The sequence below is a fragment of the Selaginella moellendorffii genome, unplaced genomic scaffold (assembly GCF_000143415.4).
Source record: "Selaginella moellendorffii unplaced genomic scaffold, v1.0 SELMOscaffold_1, whole genome shotgun sequence".
Classification (NCBI taxonomy): Eukaryota; Viridiplantae; Streptophyta; class Lycopodiopsida; order Selaginellales; family Selaginellaceae; genus Selaginella; species Selaginella moellendorffii.
The window spans coordinates 5251619-5274961 of NW_003314262.1; the positions used below are offsets into that span (position 1 = coordinate 5251619).

The 23343-nt window shown below is 50.1% G+C and overlaps 11 protein-coding genes across 15 annotated transcripts; 5 read left to right on the top strand and 6 right to left on the bottom strand.

The window, feature by feature from the left end:
* Positions 1 to 1066: 1066 nt before the first annotated feature.
* Positions 1067 to 3641, bottom strand: LOC9646889 (RINT1-like protein MAG2). The gene is made up of 2 exons (XM_002962188.2): positions 3192 to 3641; positions 1067 to 3033 (listed from the first exon to the last, which is right to left on the bottom strand). The coding sequence occupies exons 1-2, from the start codon at positions 3624 to 3626 to the stop codon at positions 1093 to 1095; spliced, it is 2376 nt and encodes a 791-aa protein (XP_002962234.1). The 5' UTR covers positions 3627 to 3641; the 3' UTR covers positions 1067 to 1092.
* Positions 3601 to 5629, top strand: LOC9646890. 2 transcript variants are annotated; one of them, XM_024683245.1, is made up of 4 exons: positions 3601 to 3703; positions 4183 to 5390; positions 5455 to 5482; positions 5538 to 5629. In XM_024683245.1, the coding sequence occupies exon 2, from the start codon at positions 4189 to 4191 to the stop codon at positions 5374 to 5376; it is 1188 nt and encodes a 395-aa protein (XP_024539013.1). In that variant the 5' UTR covers positions 3601 to 3703; positions 4183 to 4188; the 3' UTR covers positions 5377 to 5390; positions 5455 to 5482; positions 5538 to 5629. The 2 variants fall into 2 exon arrangements, with proteins under 2 accessions (XP_024539013.1, XP_002961729.2); XM_002961683.2 differs by lacking the exons at positions 5455 to 5482; positions 5538 to 5629 and having other exon boundaries at positions 4183 to 5432.
* On the bottom strand, positions 5519 to 7416 carry LOC9663236 (amino-acid permease BAT1 homolog). Its single transcript, XM_002962189.2, has 5 exons — positions 6826 to 7416; positions 6518 to 6772; positions 6276 to 6462; positions 6076 to 6230; positions 5519 to 6029 (listed from the first exon to the last, which is right to left on the bottom strand). The coding sequence occupies exons 1-5, from the start codon at positions 7393 to 7395 to the stop codon at positions 5541 to 5543; spliced, it is 1656 nt and encodes a 551-aa protein (XP_002962235.1). The 5' UTR covers positions 7396 to 7416; the 3' UTR covers positions 5519 to 5540.
* An 878-nt stretch (positions 7417 to 8294) lies between these two features.
* On the top strand, positions 8295 to 9835 carry LOC9646891 (methionine gamma-lyase). Its single transcript, XM_002961684.2, has one exon. The coding sequence runs from the start codon at positions 8458 to 8460 to the stop codon at positions 9781 to 9783; it is 1326 nt and encodes a 441-aa protein (XP_002961730.1). The 5' UTR covers positions 8295 to 8457; the 3' UTR covers positions 9784 to 9835.
* On the bottom strand, positions 9769 to 11228 carry LOC9663237 (protein SRC2). 2 transcript variants are annotated; one of them, XM_024685876.1, is made up of 7 exons: positions 11125 to 11228; positions 10923 to 11027; positions 10671 to 10797; positions 10528 to 10599; positions 10430 to 10472; positions 9954 to 10362; positions 9769 to 9894 (listed from the first exon to the last, which is right to left on the bottom strand). In XM_024685876.1, exons 1-7 carry the CDS (start codon positions 11159 to 11161, stop codon positions 9800 to 9802), a joined length of 888 nt encoding a protein of 295 aa, XP_024541644.1. In that variant the 5' UTR covers positions 11162 to 11228; the 3' UTR covers positions 9769 to 9799. The 2 variants fall into 2 exon arrangements, with proteins under 2 accessions (XP_024541644.1, XP_002962236.2); XM_002962190.2 differs by having other exon boundaries at positions 9954 to 10365.
* A 136-nt stretch (positions 11229 to 11364) lies between these two features.
* Positions 11365 to 12305, top strand: LOC9646892. The gene is made up of 3 exons (XM_024687077.1): positions 11365 to 11756; positions 11839 to 11892; positions 11954 to 12305. The coding sequence occupies exons 1-2, from the start codon at positions 11378 to 11380 to the stop codon at positions 11889 to 11891; spliced, it is 432 nt and encodes a 143-aa protein (XP_024542845.1). The 5' UTR covers positions 11365 to 11377; the 3' UTR covers position 11892; positions 11954 to 12305.
* A 2535-nt stretch (positions 12306 to 14840) lies between these two features.
* Positions 14841 to 16412, bottom strand: LOC9663238 (rhodanese-like domain-containing protein 11, chloroplastic). Its single transcript, XM_002962191.2, has 10 exons — positions 16226 to 16412; positions 16077 to 16151; positions 15903 to 16010; positions 15729 to 15825; positions 15627 to 15666; positions 15496 to 15570; positions 15359 to 15446; positions 15233 to 15300; positions 15106 to 15178; positions 14841 to 15040 (listed from the first exon to the last, which is right to left on the bottom strand). The coding sequence occupies exons 1-10, from the start codon at positions 16340 to 16342 to the stop codon at positions 14963 to 14965; spliced, it is 819 nt and encodes a 272-aa protein (XP_002962237.2). The 5' UTR covers positions 16343 to 16412; the 3' UTR covers positions 14841 to 14962.
* Positions 16413 to 17377: 965 nt separating this feature from the next.
* LOC9646893 (50S ribosomal protein L17) lies at positions 17378 to 18654 on the top strand. Of its 2 annotated transcripts, XM_024681736.1 has the most exons (7): positions 17378 to 17483; positions 17547 to 17601; positions 17647 to 17697; positions 17756 to 17847; positions 17937 to 18014; positions 18074 to 18485; positions 18544 to 18654. In XM_024681736.1, the coding sequence occupies exons 1-6, from the start codon at positions 17419 to 17421 to the stop codon at positions 18441 to 18443; spliced, it is 711 nt and encodes a 236-aa protein (XP_024537504.1). In that variant the 5' UTR covers positions 17378 to 17418; the 3' UTR covers positions 18444 to 18485; positions 18544 to 18654. The 2 variants fall into 2 exon arrangements, with proteins under 2 accessions (XP_024537504.1, XP_024537496.1); XM_024681728.1 differs by having other exon boundaries at positions 18074 to 18547.
* On the bottom strand, positions 18341 to 19513 carry LOC9663239 (tetraspanin-8). The gene is made up of 2 exons (XM_024681715.1): positions 18987 to 19513; positions 18341 to 18933 (listed from the first exon to the last, which is right to left on the bottom strand). The coding sequence occupies exons 1-2, from the start codon at positions 19479 to 19481 to the stop codon at positions 18568 to 18570; spliced, it is 861 nt and encodes a 286-aa protein (XP_024537483.1). The 5' UTR covers positions 19482 to 19513; the 3' UTR covers positions 18341 to 18567.
* A 34-nt stretch (positions 19514 to 19547) lies between these two features.
* On the bottom strand, positions 19548 to 21863 carry LOC9646894 (probable sphingolipid transporter spinster homolog 2). 2 transcript variants are annotated; one of them, XM_024681697.1, is made up of 14 exons: positions 21759 to 21863; positions 21572 to 21709; positions 21402 to 21503; positions 21231 to 21335; positions 21097 to 21172; positions 20972 to 21046; positions 20803 to 20920; positions 20706 to 20739; positions 20554 to 20648; positions 20420 to 20496; positions 20254 to 20367; positions 20080 to 20199; positions 19900 to 20028; positions 19548 to 19843 (listed from the first exon to the last, which is right to left on the bottom strand). In XM_024681697.1, exons 1-14 carry the CDS (start codon positions 21803 to 21805, stop codon positions 19679 to 19681), a joined length of 1395 nt encoding a protein of 464 aa, XP_024537465.1. In that variant the 5' UTR covers positions 21806 to 21863; the 3' UTR covers positions 19548 to 19678. The 2 variants fall into 2 exon arrangements, with proteins under 2 accessions (XP_024537465.1, XP_024537460.1); XM_024681692.1 differs by having other exon boundaries at positions 20706 to 20757.
* A 2-nt stretch (positions 21864 to 21865) lies between these two features.
* Positions 21866 to 23343, top strand: LOC112348696. The gene is made up of 8 exons (XM_024681722.1): positions 21866 to 22092; positions 22150 to 22214; positions 22327 to 22425; positions 22571 to 22618; positions 22672 to 22741; positions 22805 to 22876; positions 22925 to 22993; positions 23052 to 23343. Exons 1-8 carry the CDS (start codon positions 21889 to 21891, stop codon positions 23226 to 23228), a joined length of 804 nt encoding a protein of 267 aa, XP_024537490.1. The 5' UTR covers positions 21866 to 21888; the 3' UTR covers positions 23229 to 23343.

A 23343-nucleotide genomic window follows, 5' to 3' on the forward strand; every position in this document is an offset into this window, starting at 1 on the left:
TCAACTATATTTAGGCCGTCCTCGATTCAAGAGTGGTGGAGCTTCATCAACCTATAGTATATATAGATTAGCCTTGTTCCATTTCTCCACAATCTGAATCAACACCAGTCTAAGGCCTCTTCTTTGTTTTCACTAGCTTTTTCTCTTTATCTTTAGCATTTTCCAGTCTTGATCTTGTTGGGGGTCTTGACAGGCCCTAGCCTCAACCTCAAATCAGTTTGGACGCACCACTAGAGAGTTCCTTCAAGACCACTATCCCTACTATACTTTTGGAACCCCCTGCAGCCCCGGGAGATGCACGCTTTGGGCTTTCACCCCTTGATCTGTATTAGTACTCGGACTCGGTCTCGGACTTGATCTTGGACTCGATCTCGGACTCGATCTCGAACCCGACTTCGGATTCAGTCTCGGACTCGATCTCGGACCCGACTTCGGATTCGGTCTCGGACTCGACTTTGGACTCGATCTCAGACTCGGTCTTGGACCTGTTTTCGGATCTCGGACTCTGTCTCGAACTCGGTCTTGAACTCGGTCTCGAACTCGGTCTCCAAGTCGGCGTCGGACTAGATTCCGGATTCCATCTCGAACTCGGTCTTAGAGTCAGTCTTGGACTCGATCTCAGACTCGGTCCCATCTGATGAACTTTTTGTCATTTCAGTCATTCTTTCGGGGATCCTTTAGCCTATGACACCTCGGGGAGTTAGTTCCTTACAGCAGGATTGTTGCGCAGTTATAGCACTTTACTTTAATGTTTTATTTTTTTCCTTTTTTGTTTTAGTGCTACGTAATAGCAAATCCTTTAATATACTGAATTACGCTTTGCTTTGGCTGTTAGTGGGTCTCACTTCTCTTGATTTTCTTAAATTAATCAAATTCCTTTGGTTAGAACATAAAAAATAAAATATTTTTATAACAAATTTATTCTATCTTTTCAAAATTTTATTTGTTATCACTATAACATCATTGAACACAACTTTAAAAATTTAATTAATTTCAAATAAAATAAAATAATCATTTTGAAATGACATTATACTAATTACATCATAAACTAAGTAAAACAAAAAAGTTTTAAACTCAATCGCCATGAAATATTTAAAGAAGTCGAGAGCCAAGAACTCTGTATGCCACAGACGCTGTCATCTTTCTCACGCCACAAATACTCCTCAATTTCACGAGCAAATCCTCCTCTTGCTCCTCATCCGAATCATACCCCCGGAGTCTCTCCATGAAGTTGAAAGCCTGCTGCGAATCCAAAGCCAGTAGCTTCGCCGCATCGCTCACTGCCGAGAAGAAGCTGGCCGGGCGAGCGCAGTAAGGCCGGAAGATGAGAAACAAGGCTTTCACGTCCGCTCCAAACTGTCGGGCACCCTGCTCCGAGAATCGAGCACCGCCGAGAACCAGTCCCAGGAAGAGTAGCTGATCGAGACTCGGGATCAACCGCTGCCACAGCTCCACAAAGTTGGCCTGATCGAGGCTGTTCTTAAGAGAGCTAAGCTGGCTCTGGAGTGCTGCCAGTGCGTCCACCAAGCTTCCAGACGGTGCGTCTTCGAAGCTTGGAGCCCACTCTTCGGACCATCTCTTCTTGTTGCGGAAGTACTCACGGCAGCGAACGTCGAATCCTCTCGACACCACCGAGACCAGCTTCCCGATCCAGCTGCTTCGGAATCTCGACAGCTTCTCCAACTGCGAGTCAAAAACCGAGCCTTGAATCTGCGCGAGCTCCTCCTCGGCCGCTGGAGAAAAACCTGGCGAGTTCTCCTGGAGCTCCGCGAGCCTGAGTTCCAGAAAGAAGAAATCCTCGCACCAGTCCCTGACCGTGTTCTCGCAGTAGCGAGCTGCGTTGAGGCAGACACCGACTTTGATCATCGAAGGCTCATCGGCGAGAGCCGTCACTGCCTCACTCTCCTGGCATCTCTGCAAGAGCTCGTCGATAAACTCGTCCAAAACCGGCAGTGCCGTTTTCCTCACGAACAGTAGCCGCTGGCTGGCCTCGGGCAAAGTCCTGCATCGATCAACCAAGTTCCAAGCGGCGCTAGTGAGCCGATAAGCTGCTAGCGGGGGCTTAAACTCGGTAGAGCCCGAGATCGAGCTCGCGGAGTTTATCTTCCAAGCCGCTTCGTTCCCATACTCCACCGCCATCTTTCTTCTCGCGTCACCTAGCTCGAGCCTAGTCCAAACTTCCAACCAGTCTCCACGGTCCGAGAACACGGCAATGCAAGCCCGACGGACCCCAAAAACACTGCTCGAGAGTTGCTCGTCACCGCTGCTCATTCCGATCCCTTTCGCAACCAGAGCTTGCATTTTGGAGTCGAAGGACAGCGTCTGATCGACTGTGTGTAGCCAAACCGTGGAGGCCTGATCGGACAGAGAATCCTCCAAGTCTTCCATGAGAGTCGGCAAAGCCCACCGTCGTAAGTGCTCCGCCACCATAGCCACCAGGGATGATATCCACTCTTCTCTCGCACTGTATCCCAGGAACTCTTCGTCCAACATCGGCTGGAGAAGAGCGTCCACTACCGCTACGTGTTGCTGCGTGATCCTGTAAGCTAGAGCGAAGACGAACTCTGGCTTGTGGAGCCACTTCTTGAAGTGGACCTCGGCTTTCGCTGTTATCGGATGCACCAGCTCTTCGATCGACCACAGTGCCTCGCGAGGAGCTGGAGTCTTGTCTCTATATCCTCGAAACTCACGACGCCTCCGCTGGATTTGCCCGGCCTGGAACCTCGAGAGCGAGACAAAGCTCTCGCGGAACTTTCTCTTGGCGTCGCCTTGGAGCTGGAGCAGCGGGTGTGATTTGGCTTGCTGATCATCCCTGTCGCCGGAGATGGAGAGTGGAGGCGGCCAGCCTATGGAAATGACGATGGAGCGATAGTCCGAGATTACCACTGGCCGGAGAGCTGCTGCTGCTCGATCCACACGGACGTCCACAGCGGAGATGAGACGATCCCATTGCGGCTGGCACTCGACGATCTCGCCCATCAACTTCTCGATCGCGGCCAGGGAATTCACAGCCGAGATCACGAACTGTCCAGCCTGAAAGGAAAGAGTAGTGGAGTTTTAGCCAGCGATCGCGAAATAACTCGTAAACAAAGATCGCTACTCGCTAAAAAATCTATGTGAAACTAGAGAGAGCTACAGTGCTATCCAGCATTGGCAAAAGAACTATATGATCCAGGGAAGAATTCGCGTACCTGAGAAGAGGGAGATCCAGCAGCTCCTCGGCTCACGACCGGCGTGGAGGACGCCGCCGCGAACACTCCATCCTCCAAATCCCCGACGAGCCTCTCGAGCTGGAGCACTGCATCGACATAAGCCCTAACTTGGGCGACGCGCGACACTTCCTCCGCCAGATCGCTCAGCTCCCGCAAGAGCTCCGGCTCCGCCCCTGGCGGCGACGACGACGACGATCGCTCCTCGCAGAATCCACACAGCGCCTCGAGAGACACCGCGATGGCGTGCATTTGGGCCGATCCATCGGCCGCTGCGTGGCGCGCCCGCGATCGTGCGTCCTGAAGCTTGACCTCGAGCTGGCCGCATTCCGATTCCAGATCCTGCTGCAAGGTGTGGAGGTTTGCGAGATCATTGGCACCGTGGAAGTAGGAATCCAGGAGCTGGGATACTTCCATTTGGGAAGAACCCTAGAACCCTTTATTTCTAGGGCTCTTATTGTCCTTCTCCTCCGTCTTCTCGCCGGGGCCAAGAGGTATGTCGCTATGAGCTCCTATAGCTAGCTTGTTTCGTTCATAGCTTAGCTCGCTGGATCAAGGCATTTTTTTTCTCTCGAAATGGTGCTGCTCGATCAGGCATTTTTTCCTCTTCATTCTTTTGCTCTTCGCTCTCGCTGGATCAAACAGTTAGCTGTGGTATTGTCTTCGCTCGATCAAGCCATTCTTTTGCTCTTTTCTTCGTGTGCATTGCTTGTTTTTCTTCCATTTTTTCTTCTTAGCTTTTGAGCTGACAAATCTTCTCTTTTTTTTCCCCCATAGCTAACTTGTTTCGATCAAACAGTCAGCTGGGATTTTTTTTTGTCTATCTTCGCATTTTCTGCTAATCTCTTCGTTCGATCAAGCATTTTTTCCTCTTTAGCAGTGGCATTCTTTTGCTCTTTTCTTTTGTGTTCATTGCTTGTTCTTCCATTTTTCGTCGTAGCATGGAGTTGACAAATCCTCTCTTTGCTACCAGGAACACATGTTTAATTCTCATGCTGTGACAAAGTTCCGCAGCGTTCTCTCGTCGGCATCGAGGAAGAGAATTCGTCTTCATGAATCTCCTCGACAAGAGCCCTTCAAACAGCTCCTTTCGCCACTGCCGGTATTTATTCCCAACGCTCACTTCTCGCGGAAGGCTTTCAAAGAAGCTCCTGCCAAGGAGAGATCTCCAAATGCCTCCGGACCGCGGCAGTACCCGGAAGTTCACAGCCAGCTCCGAATGAGAAACTCAGCTGCTCGGCCAGTCGAGGAAGACGAGCTCGGCTTTGAAGAGCAGGCCGAGGGTGAGATTTACGTCGATCAACCAGAGGCCTACGTTCCCGTGGAGGCTCGTTTCTTCGCGCGAAGCGTCGACTTGAGAACACTCGCTCAAGAGAAGTCACTCGACATTGCGGTTTCACGAAACCACTTGATCATCCGGCTCAAAGACGCTGCTTCTTCGAGTTCTCCCGCTGCCGAGGTGACTGGAGTTCCAACCATCGATTGCTGGAACGACGAAGGCTACATGGTCATCTTTAACTATGGAACCGCGGTGCTCTTCAACGTTGCTCCAGGAAAGGAGGAGGAGTATCTCAAGACAGTGAAGCAGCACTCCAAAGGCGTGTTTGACGAGCCAAACCGAGACAACTACTGTGTGGTAGTGAGGCCAACTTTGGATAAATGGAGCGAAGGCTCGGTGGACAGGATCATGGTGAAGGAACTCGACGTGAACAGCATCCGTGTGGTGGCCGTGATATTGAGCCAGAGCATCGCGCTGGATCATTACACTAAACAGATCGACGCCATGCTGAAATCCTTCGACGATCTCAACTTCATCATGCAGCAAACTGGGACTTTTAATCTCCAGCGGCGTGAGCTCTTCAAGCTTGTCGCGTCCGTCAACACGGCTCTCGCGGAGACGATCCTCAAGGCTGGACTGTTGGAGAGGTCCGACGTAGCCTGGCAGAACGCAAACTATGATAGCATCTGGGCCTTCATGCGCGAAGAGTTTGAGCTCGAGGACAGGTTTGAGAGCCTGGAAAAGAAGACCGGGATTATCCAGCACAACGTAGCGTTCTTCCTCGACATCCTACAGAACCGCAAGTCGGACTCCCTGGAGTGGATAATCATCGTTCTCATAGCTGCGGATATATGCGTGAGCTTGTACGAGATATTCCACGGCACGTGAAGATCTTTATTCAGGTTCGACTTCGAGAGTTTACAAAGAAAAAACAAACTTACGTTTATCTTGGCGTTTCTGAATCAGGTCCCGCGCTTCTGTGCGCTACAGGAAGGTACAGATGAATTCTACTCTTGAAACACTACAGGTTGTTGATATTGTTTTGCCAGAGGTCAAAATGCGATCTTTTCGTCGAGTGTTGTCCTTGGTCCGGTGTATGTCCACTTGCCATACACTTGCCAGTAGACGACACCGACTCCAATCGTTCCAACGAGCGACAACGGGGTGTAGTTGAAGCTCTGGATTCCAATGGGAAACTTTGGCGGCAGGCAGAAAAGAATTGTAATGAGAATCCCCCAGAGGCTTCCCCAAGCTCCAAGGTAGACTCCAAAGCCATGTAGAGTATACGGTCCTGGTGGGTGCTTCTTACCGCTCGGTGCGTGCTTGCAGAAGAGAACTATGATGTAAGGTATCCAGGCAGTGACAGTCGACATGGCTGCTATAGCAGTGAAGGCCACGGAGCTCCCGGAAGATGGTAGAGTTGCTAGGAAGGCAATAGCAACAGTGGCAAAGGTGGCGTTCACAGGGACTTTCTCTCGAGCAGTCAGTCTAGTGAGGAAGGCTTGGAAGGGAATGCTGGCGTCTCTAGCCATGGCATAGACCTGTGGAGAAAACGGCTTAGCAGGAAACATCGTGAAGTTTACTTACGCATCGAGCAGTCAGTGTGACGTTGATAATGTTGGCGAAGAACAACGACGTTGCTGCGAGACCCGTGAAGAGGACCGCTCCAACGTTTCCACGTTTGAATCTGGCTTCAAAGCAATCGTAGAAGAGCTGGATTCCAGCCGACTCGAGTCCTCCACCTGGAAAAAGAACTCGATCCCGGCCAAGATCATCTTAAAGTTTACCAGTTGCTGTGTCGAAGGCTAGCAGATTCTCGGGCTTTTGGATGCAGAAGGTCATGATGAAGAGCAGCAGCATATCGATCCCGGCTGTGAGATAAGCGCTTCGTATCATAGCACGGGGACCAGCAATGGCCGCAGTTTTTACTTCCTCGACAATGTGGGATCCGACATCAAAGCCCGTGAGCATAGCCTTGGAGGAAAAAAGAGCAAGCTTGAGAGAAAGAAGTGGCAGAACAGGATCTCACCTGAAAGTAAGGCAGTCCAGCAGCCGCGATCATCCACGAGCTGTGGAGCTCTTGGCCAGGAGCTCTCACGAATTCCGTGAAGACAAACTTGGGGCTCTGGAACTTGGGACTGATCCCGAGGAGTGTGACACCGACAATGAAAGTCGCAGCCATTTGGAACCAAGCTCCAGCACTGCTCAAGTATCCCAGCCATTTCGAACTGACGACTGACACTCCCAAGTGAGCGGCAAATGCCAATGTGGTGACGAGCGTGACCTTCACAGCAAACCAAGTAAGCATCCCAAAACTTTCTTCTTCTCAAAGCCTACTTGATAGCTGGACAGATTGAAGCCGCCACCCTGCGCTCCTCCAGTGCTGAGAAGTATCATCTTCTGAGCAAACTTCGCGAGAAGGTACTCGTTGAGCGCGGTTCCACAGAGAGCTCCGACCAGGTAGATCCAGCCGACGAGCCACGAAAGCCAGTGCATGCCCGGACAGAGCTGCGCAACCCAGTAGTAGACGCTCCCAAGAGTCGGGAAGGTGGAGTAAACTTCGGCAATAGCGAGCAGCACGCTCAAAGTTCCGAGAGTGGTGACGAGCATTCCCCAGAAGATGACGAGCGGGCCACCATAGCAGTACATGTAACCGTAGTATCCAGTGACGAAGCCGAGCGGGGCGGTGTAGGAGAAAGTATAGGCGAACTGCTGGAAAGGTGTCATGACGCGCCGGTACTCCTGCTTGTAGCCGAGCTCGTTGAGCCGCCTCTCGTCCTCGTCTCCATCGAGCTTTGGATGGCGAGCTCCATCAAGATTTGGATCGCGAGCTCCTCCGGCTTTTGGATCACCAGCAACACCATCGTCTCCATCGAGTTTTATGGAGACGAGCTCGCAGCTGCTCATTGCGAGAGAGGCGGAGGAGGAGCAAGCTACTTACAGAGGTATAGTCTTTTAAGAGTTTCCCATATCGTCCATCTCTTTTCCTTGTTTTTCTTCTGTTCGTACTGGCAGTGCCCATATGGCATGGGAAGAAAAGCCTGCAACGCAATGCATTGATGGTCTGGTAAGGAGCGACAGGAGGAAGTTGATGGCTTCCACTCTGTAAGTTGGTGTGAAACTAAGAGAACTCTACTTCTCTTTTATTCTACTTCCTGTCTATATTCTAAAACGGTTTGACAGGCACAAAATGGTAGTGTATTTTCTCACTTCAGCAGCCACACGCACGGGGCAATTGTTGGTAGAGCTCTTTTCACTCTTCTACAAAGTAAGTGTTCTGTGTTTAGTCTTTGATATTCATTCGCTTTGAAAGAAACTAACCTTCTGATCTCCTCGCTCTCCATTTTGCCGAGACAGATTTCCGAGAGAACGAGATCTTGGTTATATTATCAGAAGTTTGTGCATGATCATCTTATAATCTACTTCCAGTGAGTGCTTTCGTTACAGAAGAAGTGAAAGAAGAACTCATAGCTGCCATGCTCGTTACGAAGAACTATAGAAATTTTATTCGGAACTCCATCTCCAAGCTGATCCATTGTTAGTTTGTCACATCTTGGGTTCCACGTCAATCTGGAAACTACCAGGTCACCTTATATAGTTTGATACCGTGTGTCTCACTCGTCCATGGACAACAAAACGTGATAAATTTCCGTCCTTGATATCCATGTTTTTAAGTCCTTGACGGCACCTCGACGGAATATCCGCTACCCGCATATTCCGCCGCGAAACCGTCCAGGTACAATGCACAGCGCAGCCTCACGTGTACTTATCCCGGATCCCTCGATCCAACGGCCCATAACGTTCCAGCTTTTCTTGGAACTCTTTCTCGTGGCGAAGTTCCTTTTAAACATCACATAAACTTCGATCCAAAGAGGCTATACATCATCGCTCTCCAAAACAGGCTATACATCATCGTTCTCCTTATAGATCACAGTTCTCCCAGGCTCTAGATCATATCCATAGTTCTCCATGGACAGCTCCACCAAGCGAGGAGGATCAGGATCCGCGAGTGGCTTCTTCCAGGACCGCTACTCGGCAAAGCGCCCAAGAGCATCATCGCCGCCGCCACCCCTCGATCCGGAAGAGGGCCTCGTCTCCATCCGCCACGAATTCGGCGAGCACGGCGGCGTCAACATGTCCATCGAGGCCTCCTCCACCTTCACGGTGATGGAGGCCGAGACCATGGCCAAGATGTTCAAAGGTGAGCTCGGACCGGACCGCGACTTCTACATCTACAGCCGCCACTTCAACCCCACGGTGCTCAACCTGGGCCGCCAGATCGCCGCCATGGAGGGCACCCAGGCCGCCTACTGCACCGCCAGCGGCATGTCTGCGGTAGCCAGCGTCATACTGCAGCTGTGCGACGCCGGCGACCACGTCGTCGCCTCCAACCGCCTCTACGGCGGCACCTACGCGCTGCTGCGTCACTTCCTCCCGCGCACCTGCGGCATCGCCACCACCTTCGTGGACGTGACCGACACCGCCGCGGTGGAGCGCGCGGTGGCGTCGCGCGGCACCAAGATCCTCTACGTGGAGTCCATCGCCAACCCGGTGCTCACCGTCGCGGACATCCCCGCGCTGGCTGCCATCGCCCACGCTCGCAGCGCCGCGCTGGTGGTGGACAACACCTTCGCGCCCATGGTTCTCTCGCCGGCGCGGCTCGGCGCGGACGTGGTCGTGCACAGCATCTCCAAGTTCATCAGCGGGCAGAGCGACGTGATCGCTGGCGCGGTGTGTGGCCCGGCGGCGCTCATCCGCGACATGATGGGACTCCAGCACGGAGCTCTGATGCTGCTCGGCCCGACCATGAATCCAACAGTCGCGTTTCACGTATCGGGCAGGCTCGCGCATCTCGGACTAAGAATGCGCGAGCACTCGTCCCGGGCGATGGAGTTTGCGAAGAGGATGAAGAGCATGGGTCTCAAGGTGATATATCCGGGCCTGGAGGATCACCCCCAGCACGAACTTCTCAAAGCGCTGGGGAACGAAGGCTATGGCTATGGCGGGGTGGTGGCGGTGGACTTGGACACGGACGAGCGGGCCAACCGGTTCATGCACTACTTGCAGAACTTCACCGGGTTTGGGCTCATGGCGGTGAGCCTCGGCTACCACGAGACGCTCATGTCGTGCTCGTCCTCGAGCACGAGTAGCGAGCTGAACGAGGCGGAGAGGGCCGAGGCCGGCGTTGGAGCCGGGCTTGTGAGGCTGTCGGTGGGATACACTGGGACGCTGGAGCAGCGGTGGAAGCAGCTGCATGATGCGATTGTGGCGCTCGGCATAGCTCGGAAAGCTTAGCTTGTAAATGATTTGATCACTTGAAAGCTTTCTTGAAGCCTTTCCAGACTTTCATCTTGGCGTGCTTGTGCTTCTTGTGTTTGCCGTGCGAGTAATGGCCGTGTCCACCACCTGAGAGTAAGAATCGAGACGTGAAAACCACTACTGTAGCGAAAAGAATGAAACCATACCCGGTGTGTGACCATAACTTCCGTGCTTTTGGTGAGGAAATGGTGGTGGAACAACCGGGTATCCGTGCGGAGGAGCGGGACTGCCGTAAGGAGCTACTGGCTTGTGATGAGGAGAGCTTGACGATCCTTGCGGATACGGATTGTAGCCTGCCGGAGGATAGCCTCCTGGAGCTGGAGGATAGCCATGTCCTGGAGCTTCATGAGGATATCCCCCAGGAACTGGAGCTGGAGGATAGCCATGTCCTGGAGCTTGGGGATATCCTCCAGGAACTGGAGCTGGAGGGTAGCCTCCAGAATGAGGGGGAGGATATCCTCCAGGAAATGGCGCTGGAGGATAGCCCCCGGCTGGAGGATACGCTGATTCCATATGGCCCTTCTCGTTTTTGTGAGCTTTGTCCTTGGATCCAGTCTGCTATAAGAAAGCAACAAAGAAAGTATGAGTTTTCCAGTATTGTTTCTGCGAAGGATGGTTTTACCGCTTGGCTGAAGTGCATGATCAATCGGAGCTCCCCAGCGTGCCTGGATTATACGTGAAGATCAGAGAAACGAAAACTGGTTTGCGAGATCGACTTACTTTCCACTTCGTGATGACAGTGGCCAGGCATTGTCATCGTAACCCGAGGAGATCACTTTCTCGAGCTGCACCCTTCGAGTTTGAGCAGCACACGGTTTCTCTGAGAAAACTGGAGAAAGTTTTTCGGAAGCAGCAAAGTTTACCTTCCCGTGCCGATGAGATCATCCATAGCGAGCGTATTGCTGTTCCAGACTTGGACATGAAGCTCGCGGAGGCCTTCTATCAATGAGAGCGTGAACTTATCGTTGAAAGAAGGATTTTTCCCACCATCTGGAACGAGAAAAACGAAGAAAAAGTTAGAACTTGGGGAGACAATCCCCCTGAGAGATAATCCTCAGGAGTATTGTCTCTCAAGATCGCAAAAATCCACCAGAAGCGAAGGAAATCTTTCTCACCAGTGTCAGTCTTTGTTCTATGCTTTTGCGTTCCATACTCGACAATCACGTATGGATCCTGCCGAGACAACCACTCCGTGTTCCTCAAGTTCTTGCCGCCAACAACTGGGAAGCAAACGCCGATCAGACCCTAGCAATGTGGGATTTTTCCGAGCTAGATCGTGGATAGTCCTCCCAAATCCTAGAAGAAATGCGATCTTACCATTGATTTCCAGCGGCTGGCCTTGAATCCCATACATTGGAATGCGCACCGCCGCTCGCTCTCTCGCTGACCAAATCACTCACTCCTCTTCTAATTAGAACAGGATATTCCGTAATCTATTCGAATAGGATATTCCGTCCATATTGAGGATAAACCGTGAAAACGTTCCTTCAATGTACGCTTGCCACGTGTTAGACCTTTCTTCTAGCTTAGGTGGCAGATTCGAGAAATTAGGGCAGGGCTAGAACATTTGATGGCCCGCGCTCGATACAGGGGATTGCGGCCGATCTTCTCTTCGATTCGCGCTTCTAGGGCCAAGGCGCCGCTATTGATCCACAGCCGGGGCGGCCACAGCGGCGGCGGCGAGCCCTGGCAGGAGAGCGTCTATGTCGACAGGGATCCCAGTCCCGTTCGCAGGCTTGAGCGTGTTCTTCGCGAGCACAAGATTTGCAAGGCGGCGCCCAGTTGGCTGCCATTCGTCCCCGGGAGCTGCTACTGGGTGCCTTCCAAGGATCTGGCGCTTTTACCCGGCGACGCATACGGCTTCGTGAAGAGTTTGGGGGCAAGCGAAGCGTGCGATATGGTCAAGCGGCTGCGCTTGAATGATTCTCCTCGGCTTCCAGCGGAAAAAGGTTTGCCTTGATTTTTTCTGTGCGATTGCGCTCCTCGCGAATTTGGAGCATGGCTCTAATGATCTCTCTTGTAAATTCACAGTGGTCATTGTTGTCGAGCCTGTAGATCCCGATGATCAATCTGGAGACGCTTAATGTACTATAAAGTGGTCGCATTTTTACAAGTTTTATCTAATACGATTCCATCTTTGTTCTAGGCTCCCAAGCACCTCAGCTGGTGATCCACAGTGTTTCTATCACTATGGATGGTATGAAACGCAAATTAATGCCCGTGCAAACATACTCCTCGAGTCTGATCCCACGCAATTTTCCTTGAGCTTGAGATCATACTATAGACACTCCTTGGAAGCCAAGCATCCATCGTGAAGAAGGTTTTGGGATTTGATATGGCCGCCGTGATCCATCGCCAGGAGGTTGTCTCAATCGTTTCCTCTTCGTCCATGCTGCCTGCACCTGAGCTCACATATAGTTTCGTTTTATGCCTGTTAATCTTAGTGTACTCGCCTTTGACAGAATATTCCACCGTCAATTTTCTGATACCATTATTCAGCATCTGGTGTCATCATGCTCCAATGCTCCAGGTTTATGAGTGAGAGCTTGAGGTGCAGATGTTGCCTTGGTGTAATCATGCTCCAACACAGGCAACGCTTAGAGATCATCAAAAACTTAGCAATGGTGAAGGTGGATATTGCGTCTCTAGGAGGATCAAATTCTCGTTTTTAAGCTCCTCCTTGCCAAGATCTGGCAAGTTTGCCGTGTCTGGCATGGGAATTCCTCTCGCTGGGCAATTCTCAGGCCCTGAGCTGGCCACCATTGCTCGCCACATCATGATCTATCTTATCTCTAACATTTTGTTGTTTTTCCATGTGTACGGGCAGGGCTCCTCCTGGGAGGATCCTGGGCCTGGAATCCGGGCCCAGGGCGCTGCTGGGTCGACCTGGACGGATCCCGGGCCCCAAAGGACTCCCCACATGTAACACTGCTCATTTAATGAATTTACAGCAACAACTCGATGGATGTGGCCGCTTTTGGCGCTTTTGGTCCTTATGCCCTAAAAGCAAACGCGTATTTTTTTTATTGTGATACTAGAAGGGCACAAATCAAAGGCTGTGAACCTTGAGGGAGTGTGGGCCTGGCACAATTGGATGCGTTTGGAGTTGAGAATCCCTATCGTTTTTGGAGAAAACTTTCTTTTAGTGAGGATTTCTTTGATCAATTTGTGGCATTTCTCAAGGAATGCTACTGGTGGATGAAAGTCATGCTTGTGATCAATGCAAGTTGATCTCCACTGGACAGAATGATTACCAATACGCTTTCTAGTCTGGTGCATTGAACGTGGCTGATGCGGAGCTCACCGAAGTCATGGAGAACATCACTGTAAGTATTTCTGCAAGTTTTTCAGCTGAGATGTGCATTGATCACCATTTGATCAAGAGCTTGGTGGAGGCGGAGAGAAACCAGAGTGTGATTGTGGTGCCAGGAGATGGATCTAGGAATTTTAGCTCCATTGCCAAGGCAGTTGACTCCATTCTGGAACAAAACCAGCAAAGAGTGATTGTGTGCATTAAAGCGGGTGTCTACAGGTAAACAGAAAAAGAAATCTAACCTCTCTATTGGACCTTGAACCAGAGAAAGGTTGCCATTCCAAAATTCAAACCGTTTATCACATGGAAGCTCACTCATGATAATCACTCTCGAACTCCACAACCTCATAAAGAAATGACATGAGTCTGCTCAAAACATACAACAGCACCACTGTTTCCATTAACTCAAGGTTCTTTATCACCAAGAACATCACATCCCAGGTTCTTCTCGCAAAATAATCTCAAAGAAATCATTAGTAGAATGAAGCAATTGCTCACATCCATATCCATATCCATGATGAGACGGGGAAGCAAGCTGTGACATTGAGAATCAGCACAGACATGGTGGCCTTCTACGATTGCAACTTTCTTAGTGGCCAAGAAACTCTGTATGATCACAAAGGCCACCATTACTTCAAACAATGTTTCGTGCAAGAAAGCATGGAAGGATGGATTTCATTTTCAGCTAAGGAAGATCTCTTTAAAATAGAATGTCAAGAACTTTTTTATATAAAGCTTTGCAAGATTGCCACCTTGAATCGATTGCTAGCAAGACAAGTGGGATAATTGGATCCCCAAGGCATGAAAATGACCTGTAGAAGCAAGCTCGTATGTCTCCATCGACTTGGAATTGCTCGTGTTCCTTGTAGAAAACAAGAGTGTCGTTTTGCTGGCAAGCTTTTCAAGGCACGCCGGGATAACAATCTGGTCCGTGCCTCGGAGATCATCCTTTGGTCCCGGGACATCTGCAGCGGTGCGCTGGCTGAGGCTCTCAGCGCGCTGCAGTGGGACTCGTCATCATCACAAGGAGACCAATTGCGAGTGGATCTACGACCCTGGCCTCGAGGCAATGAGGCGCTTCAATCCAGAGCTCCTGCTGCTGGACGAGGAAGGGCTGCAAATTCATCCGTGGTCGTCCCGGGTCCTGGAGTTGCTCAACCACGACGAGGACTCGCATTTCAACAGCACCAACTTCTTTGAGCCGCACCAAGTCGCCAACATCCTCTGCACGCTCGACTCGTCGGTGGATGTTCATCACGGCGAGACTGGCGAGGCTGCTGGTGTAGAAACCGTTGCTCAAGGCAGCAAAGAGTATGGGAGGCTACCAGCTGGGATGCCCGCAGAGGTGATCATCGCCACACTAGTCATCTGGTGTGCTCACCGACAAGTAACGAGCCGAGGTGGCCAAGGACGAGCGACTGGATGCTGCTCGAGGCTACAGATATACGGTGGCCAGCAGTCTTCTGACGATGGTCGGGTGGCGATTGCAGCTCATCACCGTGGAGAAGTCGAAATCTTTGTACTGAGCGCCCGCCGGGCCTGAGAGGCACTCGGTTTGATCCTGGTCGAGCGTCTGTTCCTATCAGCAAGCGACTTCTTTGTGTCTCTGAAAACAATACAAAGCATACCTCATTTGAAACGAAGGAGCCATCCACCTTTTAAAGCTTGCTGCCATCTTCCAGTAAGATTTAGCACCATTTCCCTGAGTGACTGACTGGTAAGAAGTAGAAACAAGACAAGCAACTTATCAGAATGAACTGCTAACATCAGCTAACGAGAGCTTGACTGCAGCTAGGCAATTGCCAAAAGTATACAAACCACCAATATGATTTGGTTAACCATTTAGTTATGCATTTGGACTCGTTGCATCAATTGTTGTGCACCGATGAAGAGTGAATCTACTGCAAGTACTACCAATACCTGCATTCACAACACACACACACACAAAATAAAAAAGATCTTTACATAGAACTTTTCAAGCTTACCAATCGACCAAACATTACAGCTCTATAGCCAAATCCCTCCTTAGCAGCTGCTCGACGTTGAACATCAGTCCATCTGGTGGAAATGATCTCTCATGAACACTATAGTAAACTATTGCTTCCTTCATACCCCAAAAATTCGGAGATACCACCGATCCCGGCGAGCTTCAAAGCCTGGGGACCTTCTCGTTCGAATTCCTGACAAGAAAAGAGCTCGTAAGTCTCTACCAAAAGATCAAACTGTACGGCTCTGTACCCCTTCTTCTACGGCATCGAAGCCTCCACTCAGCCAGAAAATGTTCCTATAGCCAGCTTTATACATTTGCTCACAAGCTGCAAGGGATCTGTAGAAACGAAATAATCAGCTCAAACTATGGAGGACAAAGAGCTTACCTCAGTCCCTTTTGACAAGCGACAATTACGTTGGCACTCTTGGGGACTGTTGCTACCAGGTCGGGCATGAATCTCCTGCATAGATATAGTTTTCGCAAATGAAGTCGAAGAAGAAAGAAAGTCTCACTTACTCATTGTATTTCATAAGAGCCAAGCCGCTCCACCACCCTCCTACAATGTTTTGATCCACAGCTTAGCAAACTTGAGCTTTGGCATGGATCAAACTTCTTTACCCATTGCAAAAGTGGAGAGTTTTTTCAGTAGCGCGCCAGGATCCATGTTTTTGTCACTGTCGTAGACAGGAATCCAGACGCTTCCTTTCACCCAAGCCTGGAGAAAAATCAAAAACACGATGACGACTTTAGAACAGGGAAGATTGCGAGATGAAAGCGATCCATAAAAACCACCTTACTTCTTTCACTCGATGGCCGAACATCTAACAATGTGTACTTGGAGAGCTGGACGGCATAGCCGGCTTCTTTGGGCGACAAGGCCTTGATCTTTCCATCTCTCACCTTTCCAAAGCAAAGCATTCCATGAGAAATGGGAACATATAAGAAAACAAAAAGTCTTTTCTCTACCTGCGCTTCCCATCGTTTCTGCGCTGCCGAGAGTTCCTTCATTTGCTCCACTTCGGTGGAACAGCGGACTTGGAGCTGGAAAGAAGAGAATGCTGAATTTTTCGGAGAATGGGGCGTTCTATCTAGGTCTCCTATGATCGTATACTGACCTGACATGGATTTCCTCTCATCCGATTCATGGACACGCGATGGATCTTCGCTCCATCCAGTAATCTGGGGATTCCCAATGTCGCCACCGGAGAAGCTACCAATCCCCCAAATGCCATAGCTGCGCTTGCTAATCATCCATCCTCTTGCTCCCCTCTTTTCTCTCGCGAGCTATCCACAAAAATCCCAAAAAAAATGCCACGTGGCAGCATCGCTTTATCGTCTTTTACAGCCATCTCAACCGTTGAGGATGGGTTGAAATCGACGGCCCGGGCGAGCTAGGGTTCTTCGCAGTCGACGACAATGCTCCGAATGCGCATGGCGGCGTTCGTCGCCGGGTTCGCCACGGCGGCCGCGATCGGCATGTACATGGTCCAGAAGGACGTGCAAACGAGTCACCGGATCCTTGTCGAGCAGGTAATCCCCCTTTTCCTTGCTGCATTGATCGATTTCTTGAAATTTCGCCGCCGCCAGGCCCAGAACTACTACAAGGAGCTGGATTCTCGGCTCTCGAGACTGGAAGGACACAAATGAGGTATGATCTAGCTCCGAGGGTAGAAGAATGCGGCGTTTTTTGGGGAAAACGAGCTAAACTATCCATCCTTCTCTCTGTGAGATTGGTGGCTGAAATAGCTCGTAGAACAAAGAAAGCTTTCTTTGAGGTGATCTATCAGCTTGTCTTCCTTGTTCTAGAGTGGAAGTTTCATGTTAAACTGCGCCTCAACATCCATAGCTTTGCTTGGTCTGCGATGATGATAGCTAATATCTTCAAGCTCAACAGGACAGAGCTTGGATCGATAAGATCCCAGCATGGTGATTACCCCGCTGAGCTGAGCAGCTTGTTCGATTCGATCGATGAGAGTTTTTTCTTCGTATCTTTGTCGAGAGATCCTACCGCGTTGATGATTGAAACTAGAAATCAAGCTCAACAGGACTGAGATTTTTTGTGCTGACAAAATAATCTGAGCGGCCTTTCTCTTTGTTTTGTTTTTGCAGTTTCCAGCGATCCAGCGATTCGGTTCGTTTCAAGTAAGGCAATCGAAATCTTCGACCAAACCATTGTAAAAAATTTTTCTCACAAAATAAAGGATAAAGAAGGATTTAGGGTTTAAGGGGGTTTAGGGTTCTTCCCAAAGGGGAAAGGAAGATTTAGGGTTTAAGGGGTTTAGGGTTCTTCCCTTCGTGATCCGGCACAATGCGGCACCGGGTGGATCACCGGAAGCTCGGCCGAACGGCCGAGCATCGATGGGCAATGCTCAGGTACGTGCCTTGTTTTCTCTCGTCGCATCGCGTGACGCGGCTGTGGATTCGATCTCTGCACAGGACGATGGTCTCGCAGCTGATCGAACACGAGAGAATCGAAACGACCCTAGCGAAGGTAAATTTCTTGGAGAAATGCTAGTGTTTGAGCTTGCTCTTCCAGGCAAAGGAGGTGAGAAGATTAGCGGACAAGATGATCACGCTCGGGAAAGCGGTGAGTGGAAAGAATGTTTTTTCCTTGTCATTCGAGACTGATTTTTCGAGCAATTCAGGGAACGCTCTCCGCGATTCGAAGAGCCGGCGCGGTGCTACGCACAGACGAGACCGTCCACAAAGTTTTCTACAAGCTTGCTCCTCGCTATGCGTAAAAGTTTCTCCAACTCGATCTTTAAGTTTTTTCTCTCTCGCGAAAGCTAACACTAAGATCTTTTTTTCTTCTTTTCCATCTTGTAGAGATCGACATGGTGGCTACACAAGAGTCGTCCAAACTCGCCACAGACTAGGAGATAAATCGATGATGGCTTTCTTAGAGTGAGCAATGGTCGATTGTTCTTCCAGAGTGGTATTGATCTGGCCTTGGTTTCTTCCAGATTTATTGATAGACCCGGAGAACTAAGGCCTCCAAAGCCACCGGCAACTCCACCACCTCCTCGAGAGCCAATTTTGCCGTGGGTCAAGTCGAAGCTAGCTCGCATAACTCTACCTCCAGGACTCACTCGAGCGCAAAAGCCACCCTGGGAAGGCACTCACCAGATCAAGCGAAAAGTCCGCAGTAGAAGGCCCACGAAGAAGGACAAGGCCAGGGCCGCCAGGGCCGATGCCGATGCCGCCAGAGCCAAGTTGAACGAAGCCAAAGCTCTAGCCGAAGAAAAAGACGAAGCCTCTTCACAAAGTTCTCGAGACGAACAGCCCCAGCCAAAGCCAAGCTCAAGTTCAAGCTCATCGAAAGAGGAACAATAAGTCGCGTGAAAACACCGAGACTCGTAAGTTTTTGGAAAACAGGTACGTTTTTGTCAAGAAGCTCTTCGGGACAAAGAAATTCAAGAACTATAGTTACCAGATAATCGGAAGAGCTAGCTGAGACTCAGAAGATCCACCGCCTGTTGAAGTAGCCTTCTCTCTTGGCGTTGTAGAAGGCGCAGCATCCAACCGAATAAACCACGATTAGGAACACGAGCACCACCAGGTTGACGATGGCGACTTTGTGCCAGTCGCGCTTGATGTTGGCCAGGAGCCCCGCTCGGCAAGAGTTGCAGTCGAAGCAAAGCTCGTTCTGGTTGTTGCTCCACGTCGAGCAGTCTGGATCTTCGCCGATGAAAACGTTGGACGACGATTCTTCTTCGTCTTCCTCGCTGGAAGAAGAATCGTAGTCGTACTGCTGGCTCACGTCCCAGAGTGTCGCGTTCTCGTAGCTGTATCCGCACGATATTGGAGGCTTGCAGCAGCCCGACTGCGAGGAAAAAGGAAAAGTTGCATAGGAGAACTCTGGAAAAGAGTAAGTACCTCGAGCGGCGAGAGCGAAGCGTTTTGAAAGGACTCCGAGTCGTGGAACCTGTTCATGCCTCGGCAGACGTTTGAGTCCTGGAGGCAGCTCTTGATCTTCCTCCAGTTGCTTGTGCTGCTAACTTTGCTTTGCAGCCAGGCCGAGTAGTCTCCCAACCGGTACTCGGAGAAGCCAGTGCCGGCCACGGCGTGGCTGGCACCGCGGTTGGAGACGAGGAACGTAAACACTGTGAAGAACACGAGCAGAAGGATGAGTAGCAGCATGAGAAAGAGGTAGATCCACAGCAGCCACGAGACCCTGTAGCAGGAGCCGAGAAATCCCACGAGGGATATCACCAGGATGATAGCACCAATGCTGATGGTTGGCTGCTGGAGAAAGTGCATGCAGTCCGAGTCCCTGTTCGTGGCCAGCCATATACCGATGACGATGATCGGGATGCTAAGCACCACCGTGACAAAGTTGAGAGTTCCCATCACCAGATTGCTGAGCTTCATGCTGGAGGATATCTCTGTCACAGTTCCCGACTCGTCAATACCACCAAATGGAAAGAAAGAAAGAAGTTGCAGGAGAGTCTACCACCGGCATATATAAATACTAGACTTGCTCGCAGATGGCTTCCTGGCTTCCAGGGAAGGCCAACGGCTTTCCGCGCGGTTTTGTGTAACCACGCCTATACAATGGTGTCGAAGGTTCAGTGCTGGATCAAAGTCGTTTCTTCCTGCCCGGCTTGTGGGGATTGTTTCTCTTCTACTGAGCCAAAGAAGAAGAGAAGAAATCCCCACAGCCAAAAGGCGGCTGCCAGGAAGTAGATTGAGGTCAGGATCAAAGCGGTCGACCTCCAATTGTGTAGCTTATCCTGTACGTGTAAGGTTTGCAGTGAGAAAGGCACAGAAAAAATTAGAGCTAACTGACCTCCACTAATCCGACAAGAGGGGAGGAAGGGACGTCCCCAAGAACATGTATTAAGACAGTCGAAGTTGCCATAGCTAACGCTCGCAGTTCTTGAGGCACACTTTGTAGATTTAACTGATTGACAGGGCCCTGCAAGAACACAAGAGAGTGTTGACATAGTGAAGAAAGCACGCAAAATACCTGTGTCGCGAAAAGAAATAGCTCTGCCACAGCGAATAAGAAAATAAACAAAACCACGTTTCTCGACGAGAAGGCGAGCATGCATCCAACTCCTCCAACGATAGTTGATAGCGCAAGGAGCTGCGATCAAACCGGTGCTACGTAAGAAACTGTCAATCGAGTTTGGCTATATACCTTGAATCCGTTCCGTATGGAAGATCCAATGAAATCGAGTACGGCACCTCCCACAAAAGTACCGATAACTCCACACAGCATGGTAACCCCACCAAAAATTAGATCCGCGCTTTTCTGCGAAACCAAAACATCAAAGTCCGAAATGATAAAACAAGCACCAACAAACCATCTGATAGATCGCTTCACCAGCTTTTGGACCCCAGTACGAATAGGCGCCTAACACAAAATTGAACGCGATATACCCTGAAAGTAAAAGAATGTACGCATGAGTTGGAAAGTAGGATCCATGGAAAACGGTACCTAGAACATTGATCATATAAACTTTGTTTTGGAAAAGATCTCTGAAGTCATAAAGGACGCCTTTCAATTTTGAAAGACCAGGTCTTTTAGCTGATCTGCAAGAAATAGGACAAGAATTTAGAATGCTAATATAATTGATACCAATGGCTCACCGTTCACTATTCTCCACCGTGGACTGCTCCTCGTCTATTAATGTATACAAATCTAAACGCGAAGTTGAGCACAAAAGTCGACAAGGCACGCACGTACCGTCATTAGAGTTCGACATAAGATTGATAGGAGCGGAAACAAATCCAAACACCGCAAAGGGGAGCATGATCAAAGCCTCCAGGAAAAAGGCTGCCCTCCAATGCAACAAGGATCCAACCTGAAAGTACTGTAAGAACATGTTCCTATACGAGACTCCAGGACAACATACCACACCCCCAAACACGTAGCCCAATGCCACTCCAACCGGTATGCACATGTAAAAGTACGAAAGCCATCTACTTTTCTGCATCAACCGGTGCTTAGAAACAACATCACAAAACTTATAAATCTTACTTGTTCGGGGGGAGCATAATCGTCAATGAATGGAGCTGCGAGGCTGACGAACGAAGCTTCTCCCACTCCAACAAGCCTGCATTGAGCCAGCAAGAGTGGTCAGCCAAGCAGGACCGAAATAGCGAATTACTTACAGTCTAAAAGATGCGATCGACCAAAATCCCACAGAGAAACCGCAACCAGCAGTGGCAAACGTCCAGACCGAAAGGCCAACTCCGATTAGCCGGAAAGGATTGCAGCTGCAACTCAATAACCAGTAAGTTCGAGAGAAAAGAAAGAAAAGGAAATCTATCACGAAAACTTACCTTTTCGTTAGCTCGGCGAAAATCGGAGACGCGACCAGGAGTCCTCCCATGAAAGCCGACGACAAAACACCATCTTGGAAATTCGAGAGCTTAAACTCACCCCTGAAAAGAGGCTCAAACGCATGAGAAAACTCCAACGAGGAACTCGTGTTCCTTTGCTTCTCACGTACTGTATCCCAGATCCATGCGAGCAAGCCTCGTTTGCGCGGCAAGTATAGTTCCCAGGAGCGCCATTCACGCCATTGCTCGCGATCACGCCGCGGTCAACGTAGTTGAGGAGATTGATGACACAGAAGAGAACGAGCAACCTGGAAGGTAGAAATTTCGCAATCGCAATCGCGCAATGGGTAATCTCACCTCATTGGAGTGAACCATTGGGGCTGCTGCTGCGCTTCTATCGCCATCGCCAGAGCTCTAGCTCTCTCCTCTCAAATAATAAGAGATAGATTTGCCCTAACCCTAGAACAGAGCTTTAAGGGGCAGGGAAATGCTGAAAGTGGTCGCCTTTCCTCTGCGGCTTGGGCGGCGATGGGCATTCCAGGTTCTTCCCTCTCCGATCGTCCAAGAATCTGGCGGCATCCCTGCCGGATCCAGCACCTGGGACACGGTGCGCGAGCTCGGCGATCGCATCATCGCCACGCCCCGGCTCTCGGATCGCATTGACATCTTTGTGCGCTTCGCGGAGGACCAGGTAGGGTCTCGATTCTCCTCGCATTTTGGCTAGAATTTGCGGCCTCCATTCCGGCAGATGCAAAGGAAGTGGCAGGATCTCGCGGCGGCGCGCCCTGGAACCATCCGGAGCAAAATCCACAGGTGCTTCTTCCCGAGAGAGCTCGTTTGATTCTTTTTCTTGTAAGCTTGATGGATTGTCACTTGTCACAGGCGTGGATGGTGCTGATGGTTGCGTTTACCTCTCTATCTACAGACAAGGAATGAAGCTCCTGGCGAAGCTCGAGCCCTCGGAGCAATTTTTCAAGGCGATTCCTCCGGATGCTACCAAGATCAACATCATCCATCCTTCGAGGTACGCATTGCTCGCGTGAAGAAAAGTATGGATGGACAATATAAATAGAAGTTTTTCTTTCTTTGAAAGTTTTCTTTCTTCGAGAGTTTTTCCTTCTTTTTCTTTCTTCGAGGCTTGTTTCTAAGATGGAATTGTGATGTTTCAGCTTGAATTCACGTCTTGCGAGGCGCAGGCTGCGACATCTAGCTATAAGGTCTGTGCTTTTCCATGTCCGAGAGAATTGTTTTTGACACTTTGGAGATGCAGTGGGACTGCTTTTCACAGGAGACTGCTCTATGGTTCGCTCGCGTTGCTTCCTTTCTCTTCGCTCTTCGCGGTTAGCTTTCCTATAATCTTTTTCCAGAGTTTCTTGTTTCTAAAGCGTGAGTTCTGTGGATAGATTGTACCCTTCCCAAACGTTGTCATACTCTGGAACTTCTTCCGAGTCCATGCTCACTGGCGAGCTCTTCAAGTAAGTTTTTTGCGCGTTAAACAGCAAAGCAATTGACATTTTCTACAGGGTAGCAGAAGGCTGCAAGCTCTGGTGACCGAGGAGGAGAAGGCATCGCAGAAAAAAACCAATGCTTGGGTTAGTTCTTCCTCTTCGTTTCATCTGGGTTTTGATTCAAGTTTGTTCGTGGCTCCAGGAATTTACACCCTCCGAGAAGCTCGAGAAACTCGTAGATCGTGCCAATTCATCGAGCGCCGAGGCCCTGAGCAACGAGAAGATCGAAGCGATTTGCAAGGAATTTTGTCTGGAGACCACGGACGTGACGAAATGGAGGGATCACACAAGCAAAATGCTCAAGCTCGCGTGGGTCTAGAAAGAAAATTTTTGCGGACGTAGCAGCCATGTCACTAGCGTTTGGCCACGCTGGATTTTGAGGTGGCAGTTTCAATACGGCCTGAAATGAGATAGCAAAGTTGGTTGGTTGCGTT